Genomic DNA, 25,560 nt, shown 5'->3' with positions numbered 1-25,560 from the left:
AAGGGGGAAAGATCCTGTGGCTGGGGTTCAGTTTGAAGGGGTTTTGGCCATGGCCACACACTCACACTGGAGCATGTAACAGTCCAGCTGTGTCAATGGGTCATGGCATTTTTTTCTAACAATGATTGACGGGTGTCTCTGGGGCAGGTACTGAACTGGCCAGAAAGGGAAGGGACAGTTAGGTCACATTCAGCCTTGACCTTTAAGGGCTTGCAACAGGTTTCGATTCTAGTGCACTGAAAATGGTCTAACATTCTGTATGCTTGCCTCATTGTCTTCTATCTCTCCCCACACATGTTCCTATAAGTTTAAGCTCTCATGCACAGGTATGGTAAAGTTGACCTAGTCTTGCCAATAATTTATAAGTCCATCAAGTCCCATGGGAATCCAGAGAAAGTAATCACCAGTTCTGCTGAGGTGCAATCAGAGAAGACTTCAAGAAGGAGGTGACCTGGCAGCTATCCAGGGAAGCCAATCTAAGCACCAGTGTTCCACATGCAAACAAAGCATGCAGTAGCTGTTAGGAATATCTGTAACTCTTGCCCAGATCCCACAGTGCCAAATTTCTTTATCAAAGTTCACTGTGATGGATAAGGAGCTAGGCAGACCGGGTGGGGGTGGGAGTGGTGGTAACTGGGTCCAACAATGGTAGCCCTAGGAAAGAAAGGCAGACCACAGCCTCTCCTCATTTTCCCTGCCATCTGCCAGATTCTGAAGGGCTCTTAGCAGAATTGGAACATGCTATAATGTAAATTTTGGTCTTCCAAATTTCAGAGATGTAAGATATTAATGCCCTGCTAGTTATTTCAGCCTCTTAGCCCATGTTTTATTACAGTAGTCAGAGTTGGCAGAAACATATGCTGAAAAAAATTTTAATTTGGGCATTTATATTTTGTGGGAGGAGGTGTTACACTTAGTACTCAGAGGTTACTCCTGGCCCTGAGTCAGGAATCACTCTTAGTGGGTTCTGGGGACCACATGGGATGGCTCGATTGAGCCTGAGTTATCCAGGTGCAAAGCAAAATCCTACTCACTGTACAACTAACTGCTTCAATCCCACACTGACATCTTTATGAAGTAATATAGCAGAATGATAACCACTGGTGGCACTGTTACCTGCTAATGGAGCTTCCTGCATGCTAACAGAAAAGGAAGGAAGGAAGGAAGGAAGGAAGGAAGGAAGGAAGGAAGGAAGGAAGGAAGGAAGGAAGGAAGGAAGGAAGGAAGGAAGGGAAAAAACAAAGTATGCAAAAACTGGGGGGGGGGGGTAAGCCCAGTTTGCACAAGATGCAGCTTTCTCTAATTTCTAGGCCCTAAGTGTTAAACCAGTAGAACAATTCTGTTAGAAATCAATTGAGGGCCCGGAGAGATAGCACAGCGGCGTTTGCCTTGCAAGCAGCCGATCCAGGACCAAAGGTGGTTGGTTCAAATTCCGGTGTCCCATATGGTCCCCCATGCCTGCCAGGAGCTATTTCTGAGCAGACAGCCAGGAGTAACCCCTGAGCAACGCTGGGTGTGGCCCAAAAAACAAAAAACAAAAAACAAAAAACAAAAAAAAAAAAAAAGAAAAGAAAAAAAGAAAAAAAGAAATCAATTGAAACCACCACACTACATCCTATATTAGCCACTAGGTGGAGCTATGCATCACATCATAAAGGCAAAGTGACTTTAAGTATTCTGTAAAGAGAATCAATGAGGGGAAAAAATGGTGGTACCAGGAGCAACCAGTCATATGAACATATGAGTGGAAATAAAAAATAGCCATACTCAAACACCAAAGCCAAAGTCAACAACAACAGATTCGATCCCCAATCGACAACAAGTTGTACACAAAGGGGACCTGTTACACTAACAGTCCAGGGGGCACAGGGAAGAGGTATGGGATACATGCTGGGAATAGGGGTGGAAGGAGGACAATACTGATGGTGGTAATGGCTCTAATTCATTATTACTATGTACCTTAAATATTACTATGAAAGATTTATAATTCACTTTGGTCACAATAAAAAATTATTTAAAAAAAGAGAATCATTAAGTAGGTTATAGAAGACCAAGTTCTGGTATGGGTAGGCAGAGATAATGGATCATTCACAAAATACCTATTAAATGTCTACTTTTGCTAGTCTCTATAAAAAGAACAGGCACTGTAGCTATCTACTACTTAGGTGGAATATACACACATACACACAAACACACACACACACACACAAAAACACACAGACATGTACACAAACACAATACACACATGGCATGGCTATTTCGGTAGTATTGGAGACCCTTTGCTAGATGCTTTTCAAACTCTATTTCCTGGCTGGAGAGATAGCATGGGGGTAAGGCATTTGCTTTGCATGCAGAAGGTTGGTGGTTCAAATCCCAGCATTCTATATTGTCCCCTGAGACTGCCAGGAGTAATTTCTGAGCATAAAGCTAGGAGTGACCCCTGAGCATTGCTGGGTATGACCCAAAAACAAACAAACTCTATCTCCTATTCCCAAAGGTTAAGAACTTCAATTGACTTAATAGACTCAGGATTAAATCTCAAATCTGGAGCTAGAGCACAGTACAAAGGCTAAATTGATTGCCTAGCAGACATCTGCAACCATGACTCTGGTTCAAATCCTGGCACAGTGGTCTCCTGAGCACATCAGGGAAGCACCCCCCCAATACCATCCAACCCCCCCCCCTTTTTTTTTGTTTTGGGTCACAATTGGCAGCGCTCAGGGGTCACTCCTGGCTCCATGCTCAGAAATTGCTCCTGGCAGGCACGGGGGACCATATGGGATGCTGAGATTTGAACCAGTACCTTCTGCATGAAAGGCAAATGCCTTACCTCCATGCTTATCTCTCCAGCCCCAGCTATTCAACCCTTTTAAACACTTCTCAGGTAGAAGGAACAGCTCACATCTAAAGCTGGCTGTGATCTAAGGTGGCCAGAAATTTGACTTAGTGTCCTGAAACCCATTCCTGTGGAATTGTTTTGTTTTCTCCCTTGAGCTTCAAAGGAAATTCCATGAGAAAGCACAGTCCACAGATAGATGGGAACCACCTTTGACAAAAAAAAGGCAGGTAACCTAGCACAGTGACAAGAAAAAGGGCTGGGGGAAGTGGCCAGAGCTAAGGTTAAGGGCTATGGGCAGGTGAGGAAAAGACTATCAAGACCCCCAGGCAGATGGGTAGGGCATTTGACTTGCACGAGGCTAATTTAGGTTAAGTCCCCAGCATTTCATATTGTCTCAAGCCCATCAGGAGTGATTTCTGAGCACACAGCCAGGAGTAACCCCTAAGCACCACCAAGTGTGGCCAAAACCAAACCAAAACAAAACCAAAAAGCAACAGCAATAAAGAAATTGAGATTTGTTTCTACAAATACTAGGAAGTCAGGAAAAGTTCTTGGTGGCAATCTTTCTGATGCTAAATTTAGACAGTCATGCTTTTTTCCTCTAGGATGTATCTCCACACTCTGGAAGATTATACAATTCAGTGCTTCCTTTGAAAAGAGAAAAACCCTCTTTTCAAACATATGGACTCAAGTCTGTCCTCTTCATTTTATTCCATACCATACGGCACTCTGAATTTTTAGGCAGAGTTGATGGACTGACTTCACAGATTAAAACTTAGAAAGAGACATCGTCATCTGCTATTTTTACTTTTGCCCCAGTAATTATAGCCAAAGTCCATTTTATCAGTCTAATACAAAGAAGCAGTGAGATCAGGTGAGGACTTCTCCTGGATTTAGACATTTCTGGTACATCCAAATTTCAATAGAAGAATTTAATTAATAGATACTCAGACATACAAAAACACACACAGAGGTAAACAAAGGGCATTTGCCTTTAGGTTTGTTAGCTAAGCTAAGAATTAAAGTAATGGACTTTTTTGTGATTGGATCCATATCTGGGGATAGTCAGAGGTAATTCCTGGCCCTGTGCTCAGGCTGTACCCCTGGTGATGTTCAGGGTATCAAATGGGATGCTGGAGATTGAACCTGGGTTGGTCAAGTACGGCAAGTGTCCTACCTGCCATATTATCACTCTGAACCCAGAACTAAAGTAGTAATTCCTCCTCACCAGAAGCTACTAAACCACACACACAGGTGCACGGGTCCCAACTTTTTACCACATGAACACTGCCACCCCAACCCTGCTATAGCTGTACCAGCACCATAGTTGTTTTGTTTTTGTTTTATTTTTGGTGTTTGGGCCACACCCAGCAGTGCTCAGGGGTTATTCCTGGCTATCTGCTCAGAAATAGCTCCTGGCAGGCACGGGGGACCATATGGGACACCGGGATTCGAACCAATCACCTTTGGTCCTGGATTGGCTGCTAGCAAGGCAAACGCCGCTGTGCTATCTCTCCGGGCCCAGCACCATAGTTTTAATGCTGGCAAAATTTTTGTTTTTGTTTTGGTTTTTTGTTTTGGTTTTTGGGTCACACCCGGCAGTGCTCAGGGGTCACTCCTGGCTCCAGGCTCAGAAATCATTGCTTCTGACTGGCTCGGGGGACCATATGGGATGCTGGTATTCGAACCACCGACCTTCTGCATGCAAGGCAAACACTTTACCTCCATGCTATCTCTCTGGCCCCAATGCTAGTAAAATTTAAAGTAAGATTTGTTACTTCCGGGGCCGGAGAGATAGCATGGAGGTAAGGCGTTTGCCTCTCATGCAGGAGGTCATCGGTTCGAATCCCGGCGTCCCATATATGGTCCTCCCGTGCCTGCCAGGAGCAACTTCTGAGCCTGGAGCCAGGAATAACCCCTGAGCACTGCCGGGTGTGACCCAAAAACCACAAAAAAAAAAAAAAAAAAAAAAAAAGATTTGTTACTTCCTGAGCACTACTAGGAGTTATCCCCAAGTACTGAGAGAATAGTTACTGAACATCATCAATTGTGGCCCCACAACAACAAAACTAACTTGTATGTTCACAGTGAAAACAATAGTGGTTGCTTAAGGTCCAGAGGAGGGAAAGATGAGTGAAGGAGGTTTTTTGTTTGGGGGGGGCACTTGTGATACGTAAAACACATATTGAGAAAGGTAAAGTTATAACCTGAAATTGTACTGTACTGTAAATCTATGATAAATCATAATTTTGAAAACAACATAATGATATCTTCTACTTTTTTTTTCAAAATTATTGGCATAAACTTTGTAGTAGTTATATGGTGAAATGTGGTAAATATCCATTGGAGACAATGAACTAAGACATCTAAACATAATTGCGAGACCAAACTAAAATTGTTATCTCTATCTATCTATCTATCTATCTATCTATCTATCTATCTATCTATCTATCTATCTATCTATCTATCTATCTATCTATCTATCTATCACATCCAGTGGTATTCAGAGCTACTCCTGGCTCTGTACTAAGGAATCACTCCTGGTGGGGTACAGGGACCCACACGGAGTGCTGGGGACTGAACCTGGGCCCCTTGCATGCAAAACAAGCCCCCCAGTCAGTGTAACTATTGTTCTGGCCCCTACAATGTAACTTAAAAACAAATGTCTCAGATTTTCAGAAGCCAGGATTAACTTCCATATTAGGGTTTCTAAATAAATTTGCTAGAGTTTTTACAAGTGTTTTCCTAAAATAGCCTCCTCCTGGATTTCTGTATTGCTCACACATCAAGGCTATGCCCCCTAAACCATCTGGATTAAAAACTTGAGTCATTTCATTGTTCCCAAGTGCCTAGATGCTTCAGGTTGATAAGACATCTAGACACTGTCTACAACTTTGTCTTCATCAGATATTGGTCATGAATCAGATACAACTTTGAAGAGAAGCCTAATTGCAGCAGGTTTTTATCCTATTAATTGTAGGCTTCCAGCTCAGGGGAATTAAATGACGAGCCTCACTGTGCCAGGCTTGCCAGCGCCAGCGGCAGAGCTGGGCTGAGACGCCCGTCTAAGCTCAGTCTGTTTTCTTTCCGCTAACAGTCAGCTGCCACAGGGATGTCGGCTCTGAAGCGCAGAATAAATGACCCATCTTTCAATAACTGCAGCCTTGTCATGTTTATAAGAGGAAACCCGAGTACAAAGGACACTCAGAGATGAGTGCTGAACGCAGCCTGGGATTGCAAACTAATAACGTGGCCTCAAAGCAAAGACTACGTGTATCTCCAAGTGGAGTCAGGCTTAATGAGGGTTCCAGAATGTTCCAACTAGAAGAAGCATTAAATGCCACCTGGGCTACTTCTCATTTTAAAGGTAAATGTGTACATTCAAAAGGAATGGGGGAGGTAGGAGAGAAAAACCAGACCAGGGATCTCCAATTTCAATAATTGGGTGGTTTGCTTACATTTCTACACTTTTATCTGCACTGCTCTAAGCACTTATCTCACTTGCTAAAAACGTAAGCTTTCCAGATCAGGAATTGAAATGTAAACATTTGTGCTTTTTAAGCAGGAGTAAAGGCTCTGAAGAAAGAGGTTCAAGAAACGACACTGTTTCAATGTCTCCACCTTTTGGAGACTGTTGAAACTACATCGATGTAAGTACATTGACCTTATACGGAGTATGAAGTGCTGACTGCATTCATATTAAGATAAACTCTTTGGAACAGACATTAAACAAAAACAACAGACTCAGGGCTACAGAGCTAGCTCAGTGGGATGAGTACAGCTTTCCATGCAGAAAGCCTGGGTTCATCCCCCAATACAACACGATCTGCTGAGCATCACCGAGAGTGACCTCTGAGCACAGAGCAGGGAGTAGCCCCTGAGCACTTCAGGTGTGCAAAATAAACACACAAACAAACAAAAAAAAACTCTTAAAAAAAATTCCTGTCACAGAAATCAGCAGGTGGAACTCAGACCAAGAACTTAAGTCCCTTGCTGTCCATGGTCACAGCATGACTTACAGCAACCTCACAGGTGAGCAAAGAGAGAAACAATAAAGGCTGCATTGTCCACCGAGACACGTGTTCAATCCAGCAATATCGATCTCTAATCTTTACAACACTCTGGAGACTCAGTACTGAATGAGCCAGACCATGGCCCCTGTTTCGTTTCACTTCTTTTTGCAAGCAGGAGGGAACAAGGAGACATAAAACTTAAACAGATATTCAGATCAGTGAAAGGTTTACAAAACAGAAGATAAGTGGCATAGGCGACAGGCATGAAAGTAGGTCAAGAGAGGAAGGGGTGATCAGGCAGAATCCCTCTGAAGAGGAGGCCAGTGAACAACCAGCCATGCACCACATGGGAAATAGAATCTGTTGAGACATGGTCTATGCAAAGACCCTGAGGTAGAAAATTTCTGGAGGTGGCTGAGGACTAGAATGAAGTGTTCCAGCAGGGAGAGGCAAGGGGAGCTTTAAGAGGCAGGTAATGCCATTCCCAAAGGATAAGGCAGGTGATACTAAGAGTCTGGATTCCAACCCAGATACAAATACTACCTGTTTGAGACCCAAGTTCACTGCTTCATAGCTGATCACTGATGAGACAACAAGTTGAGGAAACCCCCAGATATACCAGATTTTGAACTGTAAACTCGAGAGTCTTCTTGGAGAGGCATGGGCAGCCACTCCACCTACCCTTCTCTACTGCCAGAAGCCTCAGCAGTCATCTCCACATTCCATAGCCACCACCATATAAGCAAAAACTAGCTTCACAGTTTCATGATTGTATTGTCATGGAAGACAATACAAGTGGTGAAACACACAGGTACACTATCTTCAGTCTAAAAACTCTGGAGTGTCCTTGGGAGTGGGGCAGGCTGGGAATCATCCCAGTTCTACAGATCCTGAAATGACACCTCCAAATTCCACAATACTGACAGCCTGGCAGGAACATAGAAAATTAGGTGGGAAAGGAGCATAAAAGCCCACTAAGCTCAATAAATAAAAACAATAACACAGAAAGCTCAACTAGCTACCAAAACTCAGTAAATCCTTAAAAATGATGTTAATAACTCCATTATATGATAATTTTACATGCTTTTTTGTTTGTTTTGTTTTGTTTTGTTTGTGGGTCATACCCGGTGATACTCGGGGGTTACTCCTGGTTATGTGCTCAGAAATCGCTCCTGGCTTTGGGGACCATATGGGACGCCAGGGATCAAACCAAGGTCCATCCTGGATCAGTGGCATGCATGGCAAATGCCCTACCACTGCGCTAATGCTTCGGCCTCTTTACATGCATTTTATAGAATTTTTTTTAAATCCCACTTACCTGTTTTGTTGTAAGAAAAGAAAGAAAATTAAATTATTTTGTGCCTGCTAAAGGGGCAGGTTTGGGGGATGGGAATCTGGGAGAAACTGGTGGACGCAGGGTCACACTGATGATGAAGTTAGTGTTAGAACTCTGAATGCATGAAATAACTGTATTATGAACAGCCTTGTTAACCACAGTGTTTAAATAAAGTTAAAAAACATCTCAATGGTAACCTGCAAGGTTTTCTGCCTTCAAGTGGAGACTGGGTGAGATGGGAGTTTGCTGCAGCACTTTCAGAAGTTTAATGGCCATTCTTGATTTCCTGCTCAGGCCTCAACCTGCAGCAGTCCCACTGTGCCACACAACCCAGACAAGAACAACAGCAATGGGATCAGGCTGTCCACTGGCCACTCAAGTCTTCCAGTCCTGTTAAAGAGAAGCTGGCACCAGTGCTACTAGCTCTGCTCTGAAAAGGGGATAAACCCACTACTCACCCACTTGTGAGGTCATCCGTGCGCATGTTCTTGCTCAGCACGTCCCCATCACTCATGTAGCCAGGAGCATCCATGCTGATGCCCTCCAGCTCCATGTCCTGGCCCGTCTTGTCTGAGACATCCACGTGGCAGATGCTGCTGCCCCTGGAAGTCAGCTGCCTCCTCAATGGGGCTGAGTACACGTAGCGGCCTGACTCTGTATTGATGAACCGGCTGGCATTGGCTCGAGGCGGGTACCCGTTGCCCAGAGAAGGGGCATCTCCCGCTTGAAGCCGGGGGCTGGACTGGCCGAGTCTCCAGGAAAGAGGGGTTGGCCTTCCCGTCATGCTGAGGATGCTGCGCCCACTTATCTCAGTGGTAACATTGGTGTCAAATGTGGTTTCCAAGGTGCTGAAATCAGAAAGGCAGGCTTAGGTGAGAACCCATGTGCCTCCCAAAAGTTGCAGCAGATATTCATACTATGATTTTCATGCAGTTCTTTCACTTTTTCATAGGTAAAAAAAATATCCCTTGGGGGTGAGAGTGATAGAACAGTGTAGGTAAGGCACTTGCCTTGCACCCTGTATGGCCCTCTGAGTCTCACCAGAACCTAAGTTTGAAACCTAGAACCCTGTATGGCCCTCTGAGTCTCACCAGAACTAAAGTTTGATACTCAGCACCCTGTATGGCCCTCTAAATCTCACCAAGAATGATCCCTAAGTGTAGAAGCCAGATTAAGCCCTAAACAAGCCAGGCATAGCATCAAAACCAAACCAACCAAACAAACAAACAAAAAGTCGTTGTGTAAGAGTGGTTCTGAACAGACACTGTATTGTTTCTGTTTCAAGTGAATAGAATAGATATATTTTTTTTTTTTTAGTTTTTGGGTCACACCCAGTGGTGCTCAGGGGTTACTCCTGGCTGTCTGCTCAGAAATAGCTCCTGGCAGGCACGGGGGACCATATGGGACACTGGGAATCGAACCAACCACCTTTGGTCCTGGATTGGCTGCTTGCAAGGCAAACGCCATTGTGCTATCTCTCCGGGCCCAGAATAGAAATTTTTAGGATGCAATGTGCAACATGAAGACCGCAGCTAATGCTACTCTACAGGACAGATAAGAGTAAATTTTCTTAAGAATCTGGAACTGGAGTAATAGTACAGAGGGTAGGGTACCTGCCTTGCATGTGGCTAATTAAGATTCAATGTCTTGTGCTCCTTATGGTCCCTTGACCCTGAGAGGAGTGATTCCTGAGGATAACTGGATGTGACCAAAATCGACTACTACCCCGCCCTCCAAAATCTCCTGGCAAAAACATAATTTTCCCCTTTTTTTGTACCTATATAGGATATGTTTTAGCAGAACCAACCAAGGTGAAGGATAAATCAAACCATCATTCCATGCATCCATGTAATTAGAGCATGCAATTACTTCTCAATAGAACTTTTTTTTAAAAAAGGTATAACAGTGACTCTATGTAACATTCTGAAAAATCCAGAAGAGGCATTTCCCCCCTCGAAAACCCATAAACAAGACAACTACCTCCAACTATCTTAATAAAATGATCTTAACTATTGGAATCTTCTTTTCAAACCACTGAAGTAGAAAATTCTCATTTAAGAATGATGTGCTGGGCCTGGAGAGATAGCACAGCGGCGTTTGCCTTGCAAGCAGCCGATCCAGGACCAAAGGTGGTTGGTTCGAATCCCGGTGTCCCATATGGTCCCCCGTGCCTGCCAGGAGCTATTTCTGAGCAGACAGCCAGGAGTAACCCCTGAGCACCACCGGGTGTGGCCCAAAAACCAAAAACCAAAAACCAAAAAAAAAAAATGATGGGCTAGAGAGGTACCATATACCTGATTATTCTAGAATGATTTAGAAGCAAAGGCTGATCATTCTAGAATGATGTAGAAGCAACAGCACAACTCCTCTTTTCTAAAAGAGGGTTATGCCCATCCATTATAAGCATCATCTAATTCCATACTTTATCTCCTCAGCTCACTCTTGAATAGTGGGGAGAACCCTGATATTTGAATTCTCTAAGGTCTAGTTTCCCCAGTCTTTCCAAAAGGACAAGGAAACAAAGCTGGAAGCAAAGAGTGATTCAGCGTTTGGAGCTGAGAAGAGTGATACATTGAATTATCCAGTGTGAATCTGCTGAGATGGAGCTCAATCTGGCCACATGAAATCCCCAGTCCTGCAGACCCTCATGGCTCAAACTGGACACTTTGCTGAACCTCCTCAGAGCAACTTCCCAGTTGAGCTAAGTGAGTCTTTCTTGCAGAAGAACCATCAAGCCATGCCCTACCCTGATTACCAAGTTCAAGCCAAGAAACTGTAGGAAGCCACATGGATTCAACTTCAGCAATGACGGTGGAAACAGGAATGCTTCATACTTATTCACAGGTCACCAGGTTCTATTTATGGCTCTCTACCATTCAGATATCGAAAGGTTTAGGGAACCCATCAAAGCATTTCTCCTAATCTCAAACCCTTTGGAAAAATCAATTCAACAACTCACCAGCTGGTGGCCCCACTTATCTCAGAGTGGGATGCTCTGATGAACAGCCCCAGTTTTATTTAAGACAGAAAGCACCAGGGTACTACAAGACCTGCAAGTAGTGGGGGAACATTGTGGTTTCCTTGTTACATTCATTAATCAAGATCCCAAATCGGAGATTCTCTGACATCTGGTGAGTGCAACTAGAATTTTGCTTTATTCTCAAAACCAAGCACCAACTGCAAAACTTGATTCTTTCAAAGCCACAAAGAGGGTCCAAGGTTTTAAGCCCTTCCGCATCTTGCTTGACAAAGAAAACAATCTGACAAGTGTTTCCAATGTAATTCTGGTTTCATCCAACTGCACCCCAGTTTAAAAGTAATCCTGAGTTTTGATGATATTTCCTTAGGTGTTTTATACATGTGCATGACTAATAACATTGTGGTGCTATCAGAGAAGTGGGTAGGAATTCAAGTTATTCTCTTTATCACACAGGTCAAATGAAGTTCAGCTGCTGGTTTCAACAGAGCACGCCAGAATTATTGAAAATACACACACAGTGAAATTTAAATAAATCTGCTCTACTTCCAGTTGAACAATCTAGCAACCTACTGCAGAGAGAAATTTGTGTCAAGTTTGGGCTCTTCACATAGGCATACTGTAGAGCATTTTTTGCAAATATTGGCCCAGTTGAGGATTAAGGTCATTTGTTTCATTGTTTTGTTTTGAATTTTGGTTCACTCTTAGGGATGCTCAGATTCTGCACTTAGGAATTACTCCTGAAGGTGCTCAGGGAACCATACGGGAAGCCAGGTATTGAACTCAGGTTAAGCTGCATGCAAGGCAAGTGACCTACCCACTGTGCTATTGCTTTGACCCCTCATTTACTCCATTATTAACTAGATCACTCTGTGGCTCTGAAAAAAGCAGTGTGAAGAACTTGTTCTCTCTAGCTCAGTCATTTATGGTGTAGTTACCTATGTGTAACCTGAGTTCCCCGTAAACTGGACATGGTCTCTTCCAAATTCTGCCGCAAATCAGCAATGTTTTTCACCGTCCGTAGTCGTCGAGCCTCCGGGTCTTCCCCTAGAAAGAAAAGAATTAAAATTCAATTTGACTCTGGTAGATTGTGAGTTCCTTGGGAACAAGGATTGTGCTTGTGACCACAATAATGTCCATGCTTAGTACCAGATTCTCTCTGAGAATGTTAACTACCACAGGTGAGTGGATAGATAGATGAATGAATAGATGAACAATAATAATAATAGTTGAATCCATATGTATAGTTGAATCCCCACTGTTATGTTTGGATTGTGTTTACTTTGGAAATAAGTAATAAAAATAAACACCTGATGCCTTGGCTGAATTTGTGATATTAAAGCCACATTCAAGTGAGCACTACCCGTGATATACACACTTACATCCATGTTTTAATGGAATCAAGTATTTTCCAGTAATTTCAGGGAGGACTGAGGAAGACTCAAGAATCCACAATTAAAGGTGCACTTGTGTATCCAAAATACACCTAAAAACCTACAATTATTTCAAGAACTGGGTAACATTTTCAATAAAATATCCAGAGTCCACCTCTGGAGCAGCAAGTACAATTTACACTTTCAGCAATGGGCATTCCTATGATAACATAAAGTTGAGAAACACCCTAGAATAAACCTTCCTGCTGAAATAAAACACAAGGTTCATAGATAACTGTCAGCACAGAGGCTGCAGCCTAAAATCTGTGATCTGTGATTTTTTTTTTTTTTTTTTTGGATCACACCTGGCAACACTCAGGGGTTACTCCTGGCTCTCCACTCAGAAATTGCTCTTGGCGTGCTCGCTTCGGCAGCACAAATACTAAAACTGGAACGATACAGAGAAGATTAGCATGGCTCCTGCGCAAGGATGATACACAAATTCGTGAAGCGTTCCATATTTTTTTGTTTCAATAAAGAAAAAACATTTTAAAAAGTAAAAAAAAAAAAGAAAGAAAGAAATTGCCCTTGGCAAGCTCAGGGGACCATATGGGATGCCGGGATTCAAATCACCGACCTTCTGCATGCAAGGCAAACTCCTTACACCTCCATGCTGTCTCTCCGGTCCCTGATTTGTGATTTTTTTATTACAGGAATTTGTACAGTAAATGCTATCCTTAAAAAGACAAGTGGTTTTTTTTTTTTATTTTTTTTAGTTTTTTGGTCACACCTAGCAGCAATGAGGGGTTACTCCTGGTGCTATGCTCAGGAATCGCTCCTGGCAGGGTCGGGGGACCATATGGGATGCTGCAATTTGAACCACGGAACTTCTAGATGCAAGGCAAACACCTTACCTCCATGCTATCTCTCTGGACCCCAAAAAGCAAGTGTTTTTAGGCTGTTTTCTTACCTGAAAAGTAGTCAGACTTGCATTTACCACCCAATTCTTTAAAACACATTGTGTTTTGAAAAAATAAATGTGATAAAATGTCTCCTTTGCTTTCCTCTATGGACTTGTGGGAATATAAAGTGTAATTGCTAAAGTTATCAATTAAATACCTTTCACAGCCAATCTGATCACAATCTATCCATATAAGTCTTCCCAAAAGGTATAGATCTTTTGGCTAATTCTATATACAATGCTGAATAAGTAGTAGGGAATTCTAGGCATATGTTTTCAAATGACTGCCATTAATCTTGGATTAATGACTGCCATTAATTTTGGATAACACCCGGCAGCGCTCAGGGGTTACTCCTGGCTCTACGCTCAAAAATTGCTCTTGGAAGGCTCGGGGGACCATATGGGATGCCAGGATTTGAATCACCAACCTTCTCCCTTCTACCAACTAAAAGTATCTTAATTCTATTTCTCATATAATACATTTAATTAATTGGGGGGGGGGAGTTTGGACCACATGTGGCAGTGTTTAGGCAAAATTCTATGCTCAGGAATTATTCCTGGAGTTGCTTGGGGAACTATAACTGATACAGGGGGCCCAAGGTTAGCCACATACAATGTAAATGCCTTATTCCCTGTAATATTCCTTTAGCTTTCTTGTTGATATTTTTGTATAAATAAACTCTTCTTTAGAAATTCAAAGATCTTTGTTTGAGGTGGAAGAGCAGACTATCATCTGTCCTTTAGAGGAGGTCATGCAAAAATACTGACATTCAAAAAATATTTAATGTCCAAGAGAACTCTGGTCAAGATAGAAACAGGCATCATGATAGATAAGTGAATGAATAGTGGCATTGACAACTCATTAGCCAGCTGGCCTTGGACATGTGTCTTATTTTTTCCAAGTGTGCGTGCATGCGTGTGTGCATGCGTGTGTGCGTGTGTGTGTGTGTGCGTGTGTGTGTGTGTGTGTGTATAAAAGCATGTCATTAGAGGTGAGTAGTTAACCACATGACATCCAGGATCTCTCCACCTGACACCAAGGAAGGCTCCCTAAATCTGATTTTTTCTCTATATCCTTTTGGTGGTTCCATGGGGGAAAATTGTTCGCTCCCCATAAAACCCTACAGACAACAGATTTTAATAACTACATGATCACACAACAGAACTATGAACACACAAAGCAATCCTTCCCAGCTTTGTTCAAGCAGATCACATTCTGAACTGCCAATTTTGTTCCTTGAAGGTAGGATGAGTATAAGATTTTCCCCACCAATAAAATTAGAATACAACCACAGCTTTAAAGGAAACGGCAGCTTTCTTTAACAAATAAAGCAAGAGTTATTCCACTGTTGCCTGTGACTTTCATGCATTGGCCAAATCCATTCCTCTTGCATCTCACTGGTCATGAAGGAGAGTGCATATACATTCTGAACCAAACAGGGCTGGGTTTGGAGGATGGCAAAAGTGAACATGGGAAGATGCAGAGAAGAAGGAAATTTAAGAACAAGCTGCTACATGGAAGAGAATGGAAATTGCCTGAGAGCTGTGGGAGGCTGGATTAAATCCAGGGATTAGAAATCTGAGAGTAAAGAACTGAACTACCACTGGCAACATTAATTTTATTTTTAAAAAGAAAGGTCACTTTTTAGAAAGAATTTTCTTCCTATTGCAAAAAATATTTAAGTAAAGAAAGATAAAACATCATTGAATAGTCGAATGGATTTATGGGCTATATAAGTATGTTTTCTTCTCACTTTAATTAAGAATCTCAATTGTACACCATACAAATGACCAAGCTCATAAAAAAAAATGCCCATTTTCAAAAAAAAAAAAAAAAAAAATGGGCCCGGAGAGATAGCACAGCGGCGTTTGCCTTGCAAGCAGCCGATCCAGGACCAAAGGTGGTTGGTTCGAATCCCGGTGTCCCATATGGTCCCCCGTGCCTGCCAGGAGCTATTTCTGAGCAGACAGCCAGGAGTAACCCCTGAGCACCGCTGGGTGTGGCCCAAAAACCAAAAAAAAAAAAAAAAATGCCCATTTTCAAAAGGAAGGGGAAGAATTAGTTCATAGATCAGTGATATCATAAATGTTCATTTCTGAATACATTCAGCATTTGTTGTCATTTCTGGGGACTGATTGTGAACCAGTTAAATTTGATCTTGCACTGTTATGTAGTAACTTCATAGAAATAACTCACAGTCAGTCATACATGGGAGTTCTACTGCTTGGACATAAAGACAACGTGATTAAGAAATTTGCGGGCCCGGAGAGATAGCACAGCGGCGTTTGCCTTGCAAGCAGCCGATCCAGAACCAAAGGTGGTTGGTTCAAATCCCGGTGACCCATATGGTCCCCCGTGCCTGCCAGGAGCTATTTCTGAGCAGACAGCCAGGAGTAACCCCTGAGCACCGCCGGGTATGGCCCAAAAACCAAAAAAAAAAAAAAAAAAAAAAAATTTGCTTCAGGGGCTGGTGAGGTAGCACTAGAGGCAAGGTGTCTGCCTTGCAAGCGCTAGCCAAGGAAGGACCGAGGTTCGATCCCCTGGCATCCCATATGGTCCCCCCAAGCCAGGGGCAATTTCTGAGCGCTTAGCCAGGACTAACCCCTAACATCAAATGGGTGTGGCCCAAAAAAACAAAAAATAAATAAATTTGCTTTAGGATCTGACTTCTGATTTCCACCAGAATGTATTTCATTGGGTAGGACTGGCTGATGAGATGATCTGTTTTCTAAACCAACTGACAGCCTCTCTCTGAGCTCCTATTTGGTTTCACAATTTTGAGCCAGAGGTGTACACAGGGAGAAAAGGGGTGGGGGGGACAGCAAAAGATCACAGGCTAGAATCTGTTTCTCAGCAATTCATGTGTCAAGAGAAATGTTCTGGAATGGCTCCTCTACTTTTCAAATATGCATTTTGCTGAGCCTCCCAGTGTCTGGCCTGAATACTTGAAGCTCCACAGGGCATACATCTGATGAACATAGAGCTGGAAACCCTGACCTGGCTCTTTTGATGTGAGCAAACAAGAACAGGATCTGGAATGTGTGTGAAGTCTGAACCCCACACCTTCTCCCCATATCAGGGCCCACTCGGGCCATGCATGTCTTCATGTGTGGGGAAGCTACAAACTCCCCCATTTCAAGGGAAAGAAAGATAAAATCAATCCCAAATGTGGGATGTGGAACCACTCTGAGATGGATCACTTACAAATGGCTTGAAAACACTCTGCTTCATCTCTGTCTACCACCATAACCAGAAACAGTTTAAATGCTCATAACCTCTGAAATATATACTTATAGCTAATAATGAGATGGGTAAAATTCAATCATATTTTTTCCTGGCCAATTCCTTAATTCCCATGTGGCTATTAAAATGGTCCTGTCAGATATTTCATGAAATCAATAGATTTTAAATAGGATTTCTATAGTTTTTTAAGGTTTTGGGGTTAGACTCAACAATGCTCAAGGGTTACTCTTGGCTTTGCACACAGGAATCATTCCTGGTGCAAGGAATTATTCCTTGGGATGCCAAGGATCAAAATGGTGGGTAACATGTAAGGCAAGAACATTATCTATTGTACTATCTCTCCAGCACTGAGTTAAAATTTTTAGCCTGATTCTGGTAATAGTAAGATACAAAAAAATGTTTTTTTCATTTGTAGATATTGTGGTTTAATATTTGCAACCTTAATCAGAAGTTAATGGAACAAGGGCACAGAGATAGGAAAGAGAAAGTGCTAACTCAGAATGCATTTTAGTGCCAAATTAATTCATATGTTTGTTCTTTTTTTTTTTTTTTTTTGTGGTTTTTGGGTCACACCCGGCAGTGCTCAGGGGTTATTCCTGGCTCCATGCTCAGAAATTGCTCCTGGCAGGCACAGGGGACCATATGGGACGTCGGGATTCGAACCGATGACCTTCTGCATGAAAGGCAAACGCCTTACCTCCATGCTATCTCTCCGGCCCCTGTTTGTTCTTTTTTTAAAAAAATTAAAAATATGGGGCCGGGCGGTGGCGCTCGAGGTAAGGTGCCTGCCTTACCTGCGCTAGCCTAGGAGACGGACCGCGGTTCGATCCCCCGGCGTCCCATATGGTCCCCCAAGCCAGGAGCGACTTCTGAGCGCATGCCATAACCCCTGAGCGTCACCGGGTGTGGCCCAAAAACCAAAAAAAAAAAAAAAAAAAAAAAAAAAAAAAAAAAAAAAAAAAAAAAAAAAAATTAAAAATATGATATTCAAGATTAGATATAGGACAGGGGTTAAGAACTTCTCTTGTATGTGGCCAACTCCAGTTTGGACACTGGCACCTTATATGGTCCCTTAACACCTCCAAGAGTGATTTCTGAGCACAGATTCAGAAATAAGTAAGTACTGAGCACCTCATATATGGCTCCAATATAAGCAAACGAAAAGAACATAACCATCATACACAAACACACACAAAAGGGGCTGGAGTGATAGCACAGTGGTAGGGCATTTGCCTTGCACGCAGCTGACTCAGGAGCGATTTTTGAGCCATAGTCAGGAGTAACCCCTGAGCGCCACCAGGTGTGACCCAAAAACCAAAAAAAAAAAAAAAAAAAAAAAAAAAGAATATGACAATCAAACATTACCAAATACCTATTTGTGAAATGTAACAGATGATGTATTTTATATAATAATCTTCAATGACCAAGTTATACAGGCTATTAAATAAAATTTATATTTTTGGTTTTGGTAGAAGCAGAAGGCTGTAATTTTCCTTCCAGTTAATAAAGCATGCTACAAAACACATTTCAATCAGGAATTCCATACAGAAGAGGGAAACAGAGTCAGCAGTTCTGAGTTCTGACTCTTCTTGGGAAGCTACTTATCTGAAGAATAAACAAGGAGATGCAAAATTAAGTCGGAGTCTTACTATCAAAGCAACCAGCCCTGGGTCAGTAAATGAATGGAAATAGGATGAATCTTAAAAGCAGAGTTGGAAACATGGTGAAGAGTAACAGCTAATAAGAGACCATGAGCAAGAAGGGAAAAGAAGAAAAATTATAAAGAAAAAAGGGATTATTCTTTTCCTCAATCAATGCTACATACAATACAACTTCACATCACAGCAGCAGATGATTCCATGAGTGATCTCATCATCACAACAGGTCCAGCATTCATGGATTCAGTACTCACCAGTGAGTTCTTCCAGAGCAGGCTGTCCACTCTTGGTGTAGTGGCTTGGCTCCAAGCTCACACCCGCTGAGCCCGACTCCGCAGTAACATTCCCTTCTGTGTCTGTCTGGGACCTTTGCACACAAACCAAAGTAGATGAACTGGTCAGTGGGGAAGACTAACACATCTGGACTATGGTCTGCCCACAGCACCCACCATCACCTCCTTTAGCCTAGAGCTTCAGAAAAAGATCAGACCAGAAGACAGATGCTAAATAATTCATTAGCGCATGTAGAGCAATGTCCCAGAGACAGAGAGAGGCACCGAACTGTAAAAGATGAAATATTCATCAGCCAAAAGCAGAGTCACGATCCTGCACTGGAGGTTTGGGGGGAACATGTCTTTGAATCCCCATCAAGGGAGTGAGGACTAGCCAGGAAAATGCTTGGGGGTGTTTGGATCATTTTCTATGCCAAAGAACAACTTCTAAGTAACCAACAACACCGGCAAGTGAAGCATGACGATGACTCCATTGACAACCCCCCCAAACACACATCCCCCAAAACCCCTCCTGACATGGCTCTTCTGAAAAGGTGAATGTAGAACCGGTCAGGGGTGAGTGCCAAGCAGGTGTGTTTGCCCTCTAGGCCTCTGATTCAGAGCTCAGATCTCCTGACATGAAAGGTCTCATTGATCGTTATTTCAACACTTGACTGAAATCCGTACTTCCCCAGTCTCCTTGCTCTTATTTGTCAAGCAAATTGAAATGACTGCTCCATGCCATGGTTTCTTGCCACTAACTGTCTCTACTCTTGGAGGCAAAATCTGCAAGAGGGAAAGGTGAGCTTGGATGCCACACTCTAGGCATAATGTTTTTAATCCATTCACGGTTGGAGCAAACTCAATCAGATTTCACTACTTCATGAAAAAAACTTATCTACCAAGAATGTAAATGACCTTAAAATGTGAGATGATGGACAGATATATCTCAGTTCATCCATGAACTCTGATCCCCCTTGACCTTTTTTGAAGCAACTGGCTCTCAAAGCTGGTCAAAGGGTTCTCATATCTCAGAGTTCTTCATTCCCTACCAGCAACCAAACAGTCTTCATCTCTGCCTACACACCATAAGCTTTGGTGAATAATTGCAGCCTCTAGACTGGAGGAAGCAAATGGCAACTGGATGGAGAAACCAGAGTTGCCACCCAAGTCCATATTTTTTCTAATAGTATGAAGGGTATTTTAAAGTCTTTCAATATCCCAACATTTAAAGATTGGGGAAATTTTCATTATAAATACTTGGCCTCTTCTGCCTTTTTCCCAGTCAAACTAAGAATAGTTCCTGACTGAGCTCTGAGCTCACTTTCTCATGGGCTGCTCCTGCTGTCCCCAGCTTGTTTACCTTGAACCACTCACCTATCTCAGTTCTGGGGCACCAGTGCTGCATTGAAAAGCATGACTTCTGCCTGAGACATGCTCCGAAGTCTGGTCCACTCTGCCTTGCCCCTGAGATCCTTGACTGATCTTTTTGACAGTGAAGTGATCTCATTGCCCTCTAACTAAAGGCCTTCCAGGCTTTCCCAGTTCCCACAGGACAAGATCTAACCTCTATCCAGCAGAAGCAGCCCTGCCTCATGGAACTCTCCCTTTATTTCCAGCTCCATCTCCTGCCACTCCTCCCCATTCCACCCAGCCCCTCCCTAAGTCCCACCCACACAGGGCTCCTCTGTTCTCAGGCTATGCCAGGCCCTTAAATTAGTTTGCCTTTACTGAGATTTTGCTTCTCTTCTTTATTTCCTTCCTCATCTGCCTCGATTCCCATCCTATGTCATCCTGACCTGGAAACCTACCTGGATTATATGCCAAAGGGTGGTTCTCCCCAACATGTTTGCACAGCTCTCTTCTTATTTTCCTGAAGTAAACCTATTGATTACCCTATGAGTTTCCTCAGTTGAATGGAGGCTCTCGAAAGGCAAGGAAGTATGCACATAAGAACATGATCTGTGCTTGAGGTAGAGGAAGCTGGAGTACAAATCCTGCACACACTAGTCCTGAGTTTCAACCCAGCACTGCATAGTGCCCTGAACATTTGTGGGTGTGGCACCAGGGATCCCCATCACTGACCATTAGTGTTAGGTATGCTCAAATGCACAGTCAGGCTGCAAGTATTTAGAGTGGCTCTTACCCCACCCTGGGCCTTGCTCAGGAGCCCTAAACAAGTAATAATGTTTTAAAAAATGTGATCTAGGGGCCGGAGAGATAGTACAGCGGTGTTTGCCTTGCAAGCAGCCGATCTAGGACCTAAGGTGGTTGGTTTAAATCCCGGCGTCCCATATGGTCCCCTGTGCCTGCCAGGAGCTATTTCTGAGCAGATAGCCAGGAGTAACCCCTGAGCACCACCGGGTATGGCCCAAAAACCAAAAAAATAAAATAAAATAAAAATATGATCTATTCAAGTTTATACACTAAGAGGTACATGGTAGGGTAAGTAAAATGAATAAATAAGAAAATGTTAAGTTTAGGAAGAAAGGGGCCGGAGAGATAGCACAGCGGTAAGGCATTTGTCTTAGACGCAGAAGGATCAAAGTTCAAATCCCGACATCCCATGATTCCCTGAGCCTGCCAGGAGTGATTTCTGAGCATAATGCCAGGAGTAACCCCTGAGCGCTACCGGGTATGACCCCCCCAAAAAAAAAGTTTAGGAAGAAAGATGCTGTATGCCAGACAGAGCATGAGGCTGGGAGTGTGAACCTTTAGCTGGTTAAGGGTCCAGAGTTCACAACTTATGCTAGTGTGTCACAAGGTGAGTAAATCTCTATGTCTCTGAGACTTGGGGCTCTCATCTGTATGGTGGGGACAGCACTGACAGATGCACTGAGTGTCCACTGCTACCTGAGATTTGTAAATACCATGAGTGATTGAAGAATGACTCATCTACTATGATTTCCAGATAAATCAACATTAAGAAGTTGTGGTGGGTCACTGTAAGTTTCAGATAGCAAGCCAAAAGAAAGAAAAAGAATTTCTTTCTCTTTTGGTTTTTGAGACACACCTAGCAGTGTTCATTTCTGGTGAGGCTCAAGGGACTACACAGAGTGCTGGATGGAGATTTAACCCAGGTCAGCCATGCGCAAAAAAAGTGTCCTATCTACTGCACAAATTTCGGCTCCTATAAGAACCTTAGAGTTTTAGAGAATCTAAAGTACTTTCTCTTCTTTCCCTCAGCTTCCCAAGCAGTGTTTTGGGGATCCTGGGGGGGGGGGGCAATCCTGGTGATTCTTTGCCAACCCAGGGAGCATTTCAGTTCTTTTTTTTGTTGTTGTTTTTGGGCCACACCCAGCGATGCTAGGGGTTACTCCTGGCTGTCTGCTCAGAAATAGCTCCTGACAGGCACGGGGGACCATATGGGACACCGGGATTCGAACCAACCACCTTTGGTCCTGGATCGGCTGCTTGCAAGGCAAACACCGCTGTGCTATTTCTCCGGGCCCAGCATTTCAGTTCTAAGGTTTGAAATTATGGTGTTGCTGGGACTCTATGGTGCTTAGGATAATACAAGCTAACCTGGCTCTTGAGGGTCTTCCAGGGTCTCACATGATGATGCTTGAGGGACCATATGGTGTCAGAGATTGAATCAGTTAAATGCATGAAAAGTCCTGGACCTTAATCCCTGTTCTCTCTCTCTCTCCTTCACTTCCTCTTCCTCCTTTTCTCTCTTTTTCTCTTCTCTTTCTTCCTCCATATCTCTCTCTCTCTCTCTCTCTCTCTCTCTCTCTCTCTCTCTCTCACTCTCCCTCTCTTCCTTTCTCCCTCCCCCAGGAAACACTCTGAGAACTCCTGACTACAACTCATCACCTCACCCCACCCCAACCCCATTCCCCTCCAAAAATGTTCTTTCTTTCAGAGAAAAGCTTAGCATTCCAGAAAAAGATGTGAATGTCTGAAATGCCTTTTAATTTCTCAGAGAATTATAGCCAAAAACAAGAGGGAACAGGAAGGGATGGGCAGGATGGTGGTCCAAGATCACCATATCGTTTTAATTCTGAGTATGCAAATTAGAAAGCTGTGAACAGTAGCCTGCATATGCATGAATCATGCTATTGGACAGATAAAAATTTCCTGGGGCACAATTCAGCTGTCTCATGGTTCGGAGACTCACAGCCTGAGAAGCCCGGTGTGGACCAGGGAGAAGTTCTGAAATGACTGAGCCCTTCTCAGGCTTACTAAGTGTCTGGTTTGTTTTATAAAAAGATGACAAGCAGGGGCTGGAGTGGTGGTGCAAGTGGTAAGGCATCTGCCTTGCAAGCACTGGCCTAGAATGAACCGTGGTTTGATCTCCAGGTGTCCCATATGATCCCCAAGCCAGGAGCAATTTCTGAGCACTTAGCCAGGAGTAATCCCTGAGCATCACCAGGTGTGGCCCCCCAAAAAACAAACAAACAAAATGATGACAAGCAATCAATGAAACCATCCAGAGGTACCCTCTTTGAAGGGGAGATAGAATGACAGGTCAGAGAGATGGGTAGAGCTGGCCTCCCGGAGTGTGTATGTGTGTGTGTGTGGAGTTTGGATGGGAGGAAGAAGAGGAGAGAAAAGTGGGTTATGTGCTTACTTCTCAAATCTGGCAAGACAGAGCCTAGAAACAGCAGGAGTTGAGATAGGAAAGAACTGATTGGTTCTTTGGGAATACAGGAAGCTAAAAGCTCAAGCATAAATCTGCACCAACAAGCAACCAGGGAAATACACATGAGCATAAATGCATTTTCCTTAATGCATGCATGCTTGTGTCCTCATTGGGACACAAGATTGTCAGTGGGATTGTCAGGGGATGTCCTTGCCTATAGTGAGGATGCATAGTGGTGGATCCTCTGTGATGCACTCCAGGCTACAAATGTCCAATGGATCTAGAAAATGGCATTCAATCAGCAGTCCCCTGCAGCCATTCTGCAGTCAACTGTCATTCGTGGCCCAATGCATGACTTATCACTAGCGCATGGTTGAGCGATGAGGTGAGGTTGGCATGTGTCTGGAAAAAACTCAACTTATTCTGCAAAAATATGGGGCAAGCTGAGCCATAAGAGAGTCTCCCAAGTCTGAGCAAAAGAAGCAACAGCTCCTCTGGGTTTCTAAAGTCTGGGGATGAGTTAGAGTCTAAGGGGAGAACAAGTGGGACAGTTGATAGAGAGATGCAGGATGGGAGTCAGACAAGCATCCCCATGCCTCTCTCCAAACTGCACAGACTTCTGAACTTTTAGAACTCCCTTACCACAGCCCTTTCCTTCCGGTCTTGCCTTCCTCACCCAAATATCTCACCATCTGAGATCTGAGCAGCTGAGATCACACTCTCTAATGTGTGAAGTGACCCAAAAGTGAGGCTTTGCAAGTCCCAAAAAAGAGCTTCTGAAGTCTCACCTAATCAGAAAGTGGTTTTGTGCTTTTTGCAGTTTCAGAGATGGGCATGTGTTAGCATGGATGCTGGAGCCAGCAGTGGGCTACAGAACCCTGTTGTGACATTTGAGTGCAGCTGCTCCAGGAACACCTTTGAATTCTCACAGTTCTCAGGGGCACCCACTTACTTGGAGCCAGATCAAACTTAGCTTTCTTTCATTCTCCCCCTAGTACTGCAGCAGCACCCACTGTTCCACTAGTATAGTGTGCCCGCCTTTATAGGGCATGGAGAGAGCTGTTCGATAGTCTAGGGACCCTGGAGATACCAGCAAGTCCTTCCAGGTAAATAGGCCTGAGTGCCCGGAGGGATGGCAGCACTTACCTGTACAGGAAAGGTGCGACCGTGGCAGTGTTAGGGTGACTGTATTGCTGTTGGGGCTGAGGTAGCTGAACACTGACAGTATTGCTTCCTGTGGTCTGGGTGGTCCCCACAGACCCACTGACAGTCTGACTGCTGATGCTGTGATTCAGGGTGGTTGCTCCTGGGCCTTTTCCTTCTGAGGATGCCAGGCTGGAGGAGGAGCTGGAGTGTCTGCCATCTAGCTGGGGCTTTTGCTGGGGAAGCCCTGAGCTCGGCTTCCCAGCTCGGTTCCGCTCACCCTCCTTGGAAGGGGCAGGGGCACTTGGGGATTTGACAGGCATGCTCTTCATTCCCGGTTTGGGGATCCCACTCTGGGTAGGGGTGGCGGACTCCTTCTTGGCACTGTTGAGCTTCCCCCCTTTGGGGATGAAGCTGGCGATCTTGGAGGACTTTTTTGGCATCTCAATCACAGCAGCACCAATGAGGTCTTCCTTGGTACCTTCGCGGAGGTCTGGCCTCTCTGTCACTGACACTCTCTTGGCCGGGTCCCTGCTTTTGTCCTTCTCCTTCTCCTTCTCCCGCTGTTGCTTCTCCTTTTCTTTCTCGTTGCCCTTTGGAGAGCTCTTTTTGGTGGTGAGGGCCCGGCTGAAAGTCCTCTGGGCGATGCCCTTGAGGGCGATCTTGGGGCTGCTGGATGCGGTGCCTGGGGTGGAAAGAGCACGGCCTGGGGTCTCCATCTCTTCGCTCTCTTCAAAGCTGGGCAGGATCTCCAGGCGCTCGCAACTTGTATCCCGAGAGGCTGAGCCTTCACCCGCCTTGGAAGCCCCTTTGCTGTTGAAAAGTTTGAGCTTTTCCAGCATAGACTTCTGGTTGTTGGGGGCTGGCTTCATGGCTTCAGGGGTGGGCCGGGGGCCCTCGGGCACAGGCTGCTTGATGGAGAGCATGCACGAGGTGGCACTGTGCTTCACACTGCCTGAGGACTTGCTGCGCCAAGGCTTGGAGGCAGAGCCGGGCTGAGGAATGGCAGAGGAAGTGCTGCAGCTAGTAGGGGGCGAGCACTCCAGCATGGCAGGTGCATTCTCACTCATGCCAGAATGGGAGGAAGCTGGGCTCACCGAAGGCTCTGCGGAGAGGAGGAAGAAAAGGAGACCTGGGTTATTATATGGGGACCAGACTT

At 44.1% G+C, this 25,560-nt stretch overlaps 1 protein-coding gene and 1 non-coding gene across 2 annotated transcripts in view; one reads left to right on the top strand and one right to left on the bottom strand.

Annotated features, from left to right (window-relative positions):
* NAV2 (neuron navigator 2) overlaps positions 1-24,869 on the bottom strand; it is a 201,904-nt gene extending 177,035 nt beyond the window's left edge. The window contains exons 1-4 of the mRNA XM_049780979.1: positions 24,405-24,869; positions 18,656-18,768; positions 12,104-12,212; positions 8,647-9,036 (exon numbers count right to left, since the gene is read on the bottom strand). Of these exons, the coding sequence (XP_049636936.1) occupies positions 8,647-9,036; positions 12,104-12,212; positions 18,656-18,768; positions 24,405-24,844 (1,052 nt within the window). The 5' untranslated portion in view covers positions 24,845-24,869. The remainder of the gene's footprint in view (positions 1-8,646; positions 9,037-12,103; positions 12,213-18,655; positions 18,769-24,404) is intronic.
* On the top strand, positions 12,957-13,063 carry LOC126019710 (U6 spliceosomal RNA). The gene has a single exon (XR_007499338.1). It is a non-coding gene; the product is annotated as a U6 spliceosomal RNA (small nuclear RNA).
* Positions 24,870-25,560: the final 691 nt, after the last annotated feature.

The sequence above is a fragment of the Suncus etruscus genome, chromosome 9 (assembly GCF_024139225.1).
Source record: "Suncus etruscus isolate mSunEtr1 chromosome 9, mSunEtr1.pri.cur, whole genome shotgun sequence".
In the NCBI taxonomy this organism is placed as follows: domain Eukaryota; kingdom Metazoa; phylum Chordata; class Mammalia; order Eulipotyphla; family Soricidae; genus Suncus; species Suncus etruscus.
This window is presented reverse-complemented; position numbering and strand designations above follow the sequence as displayed.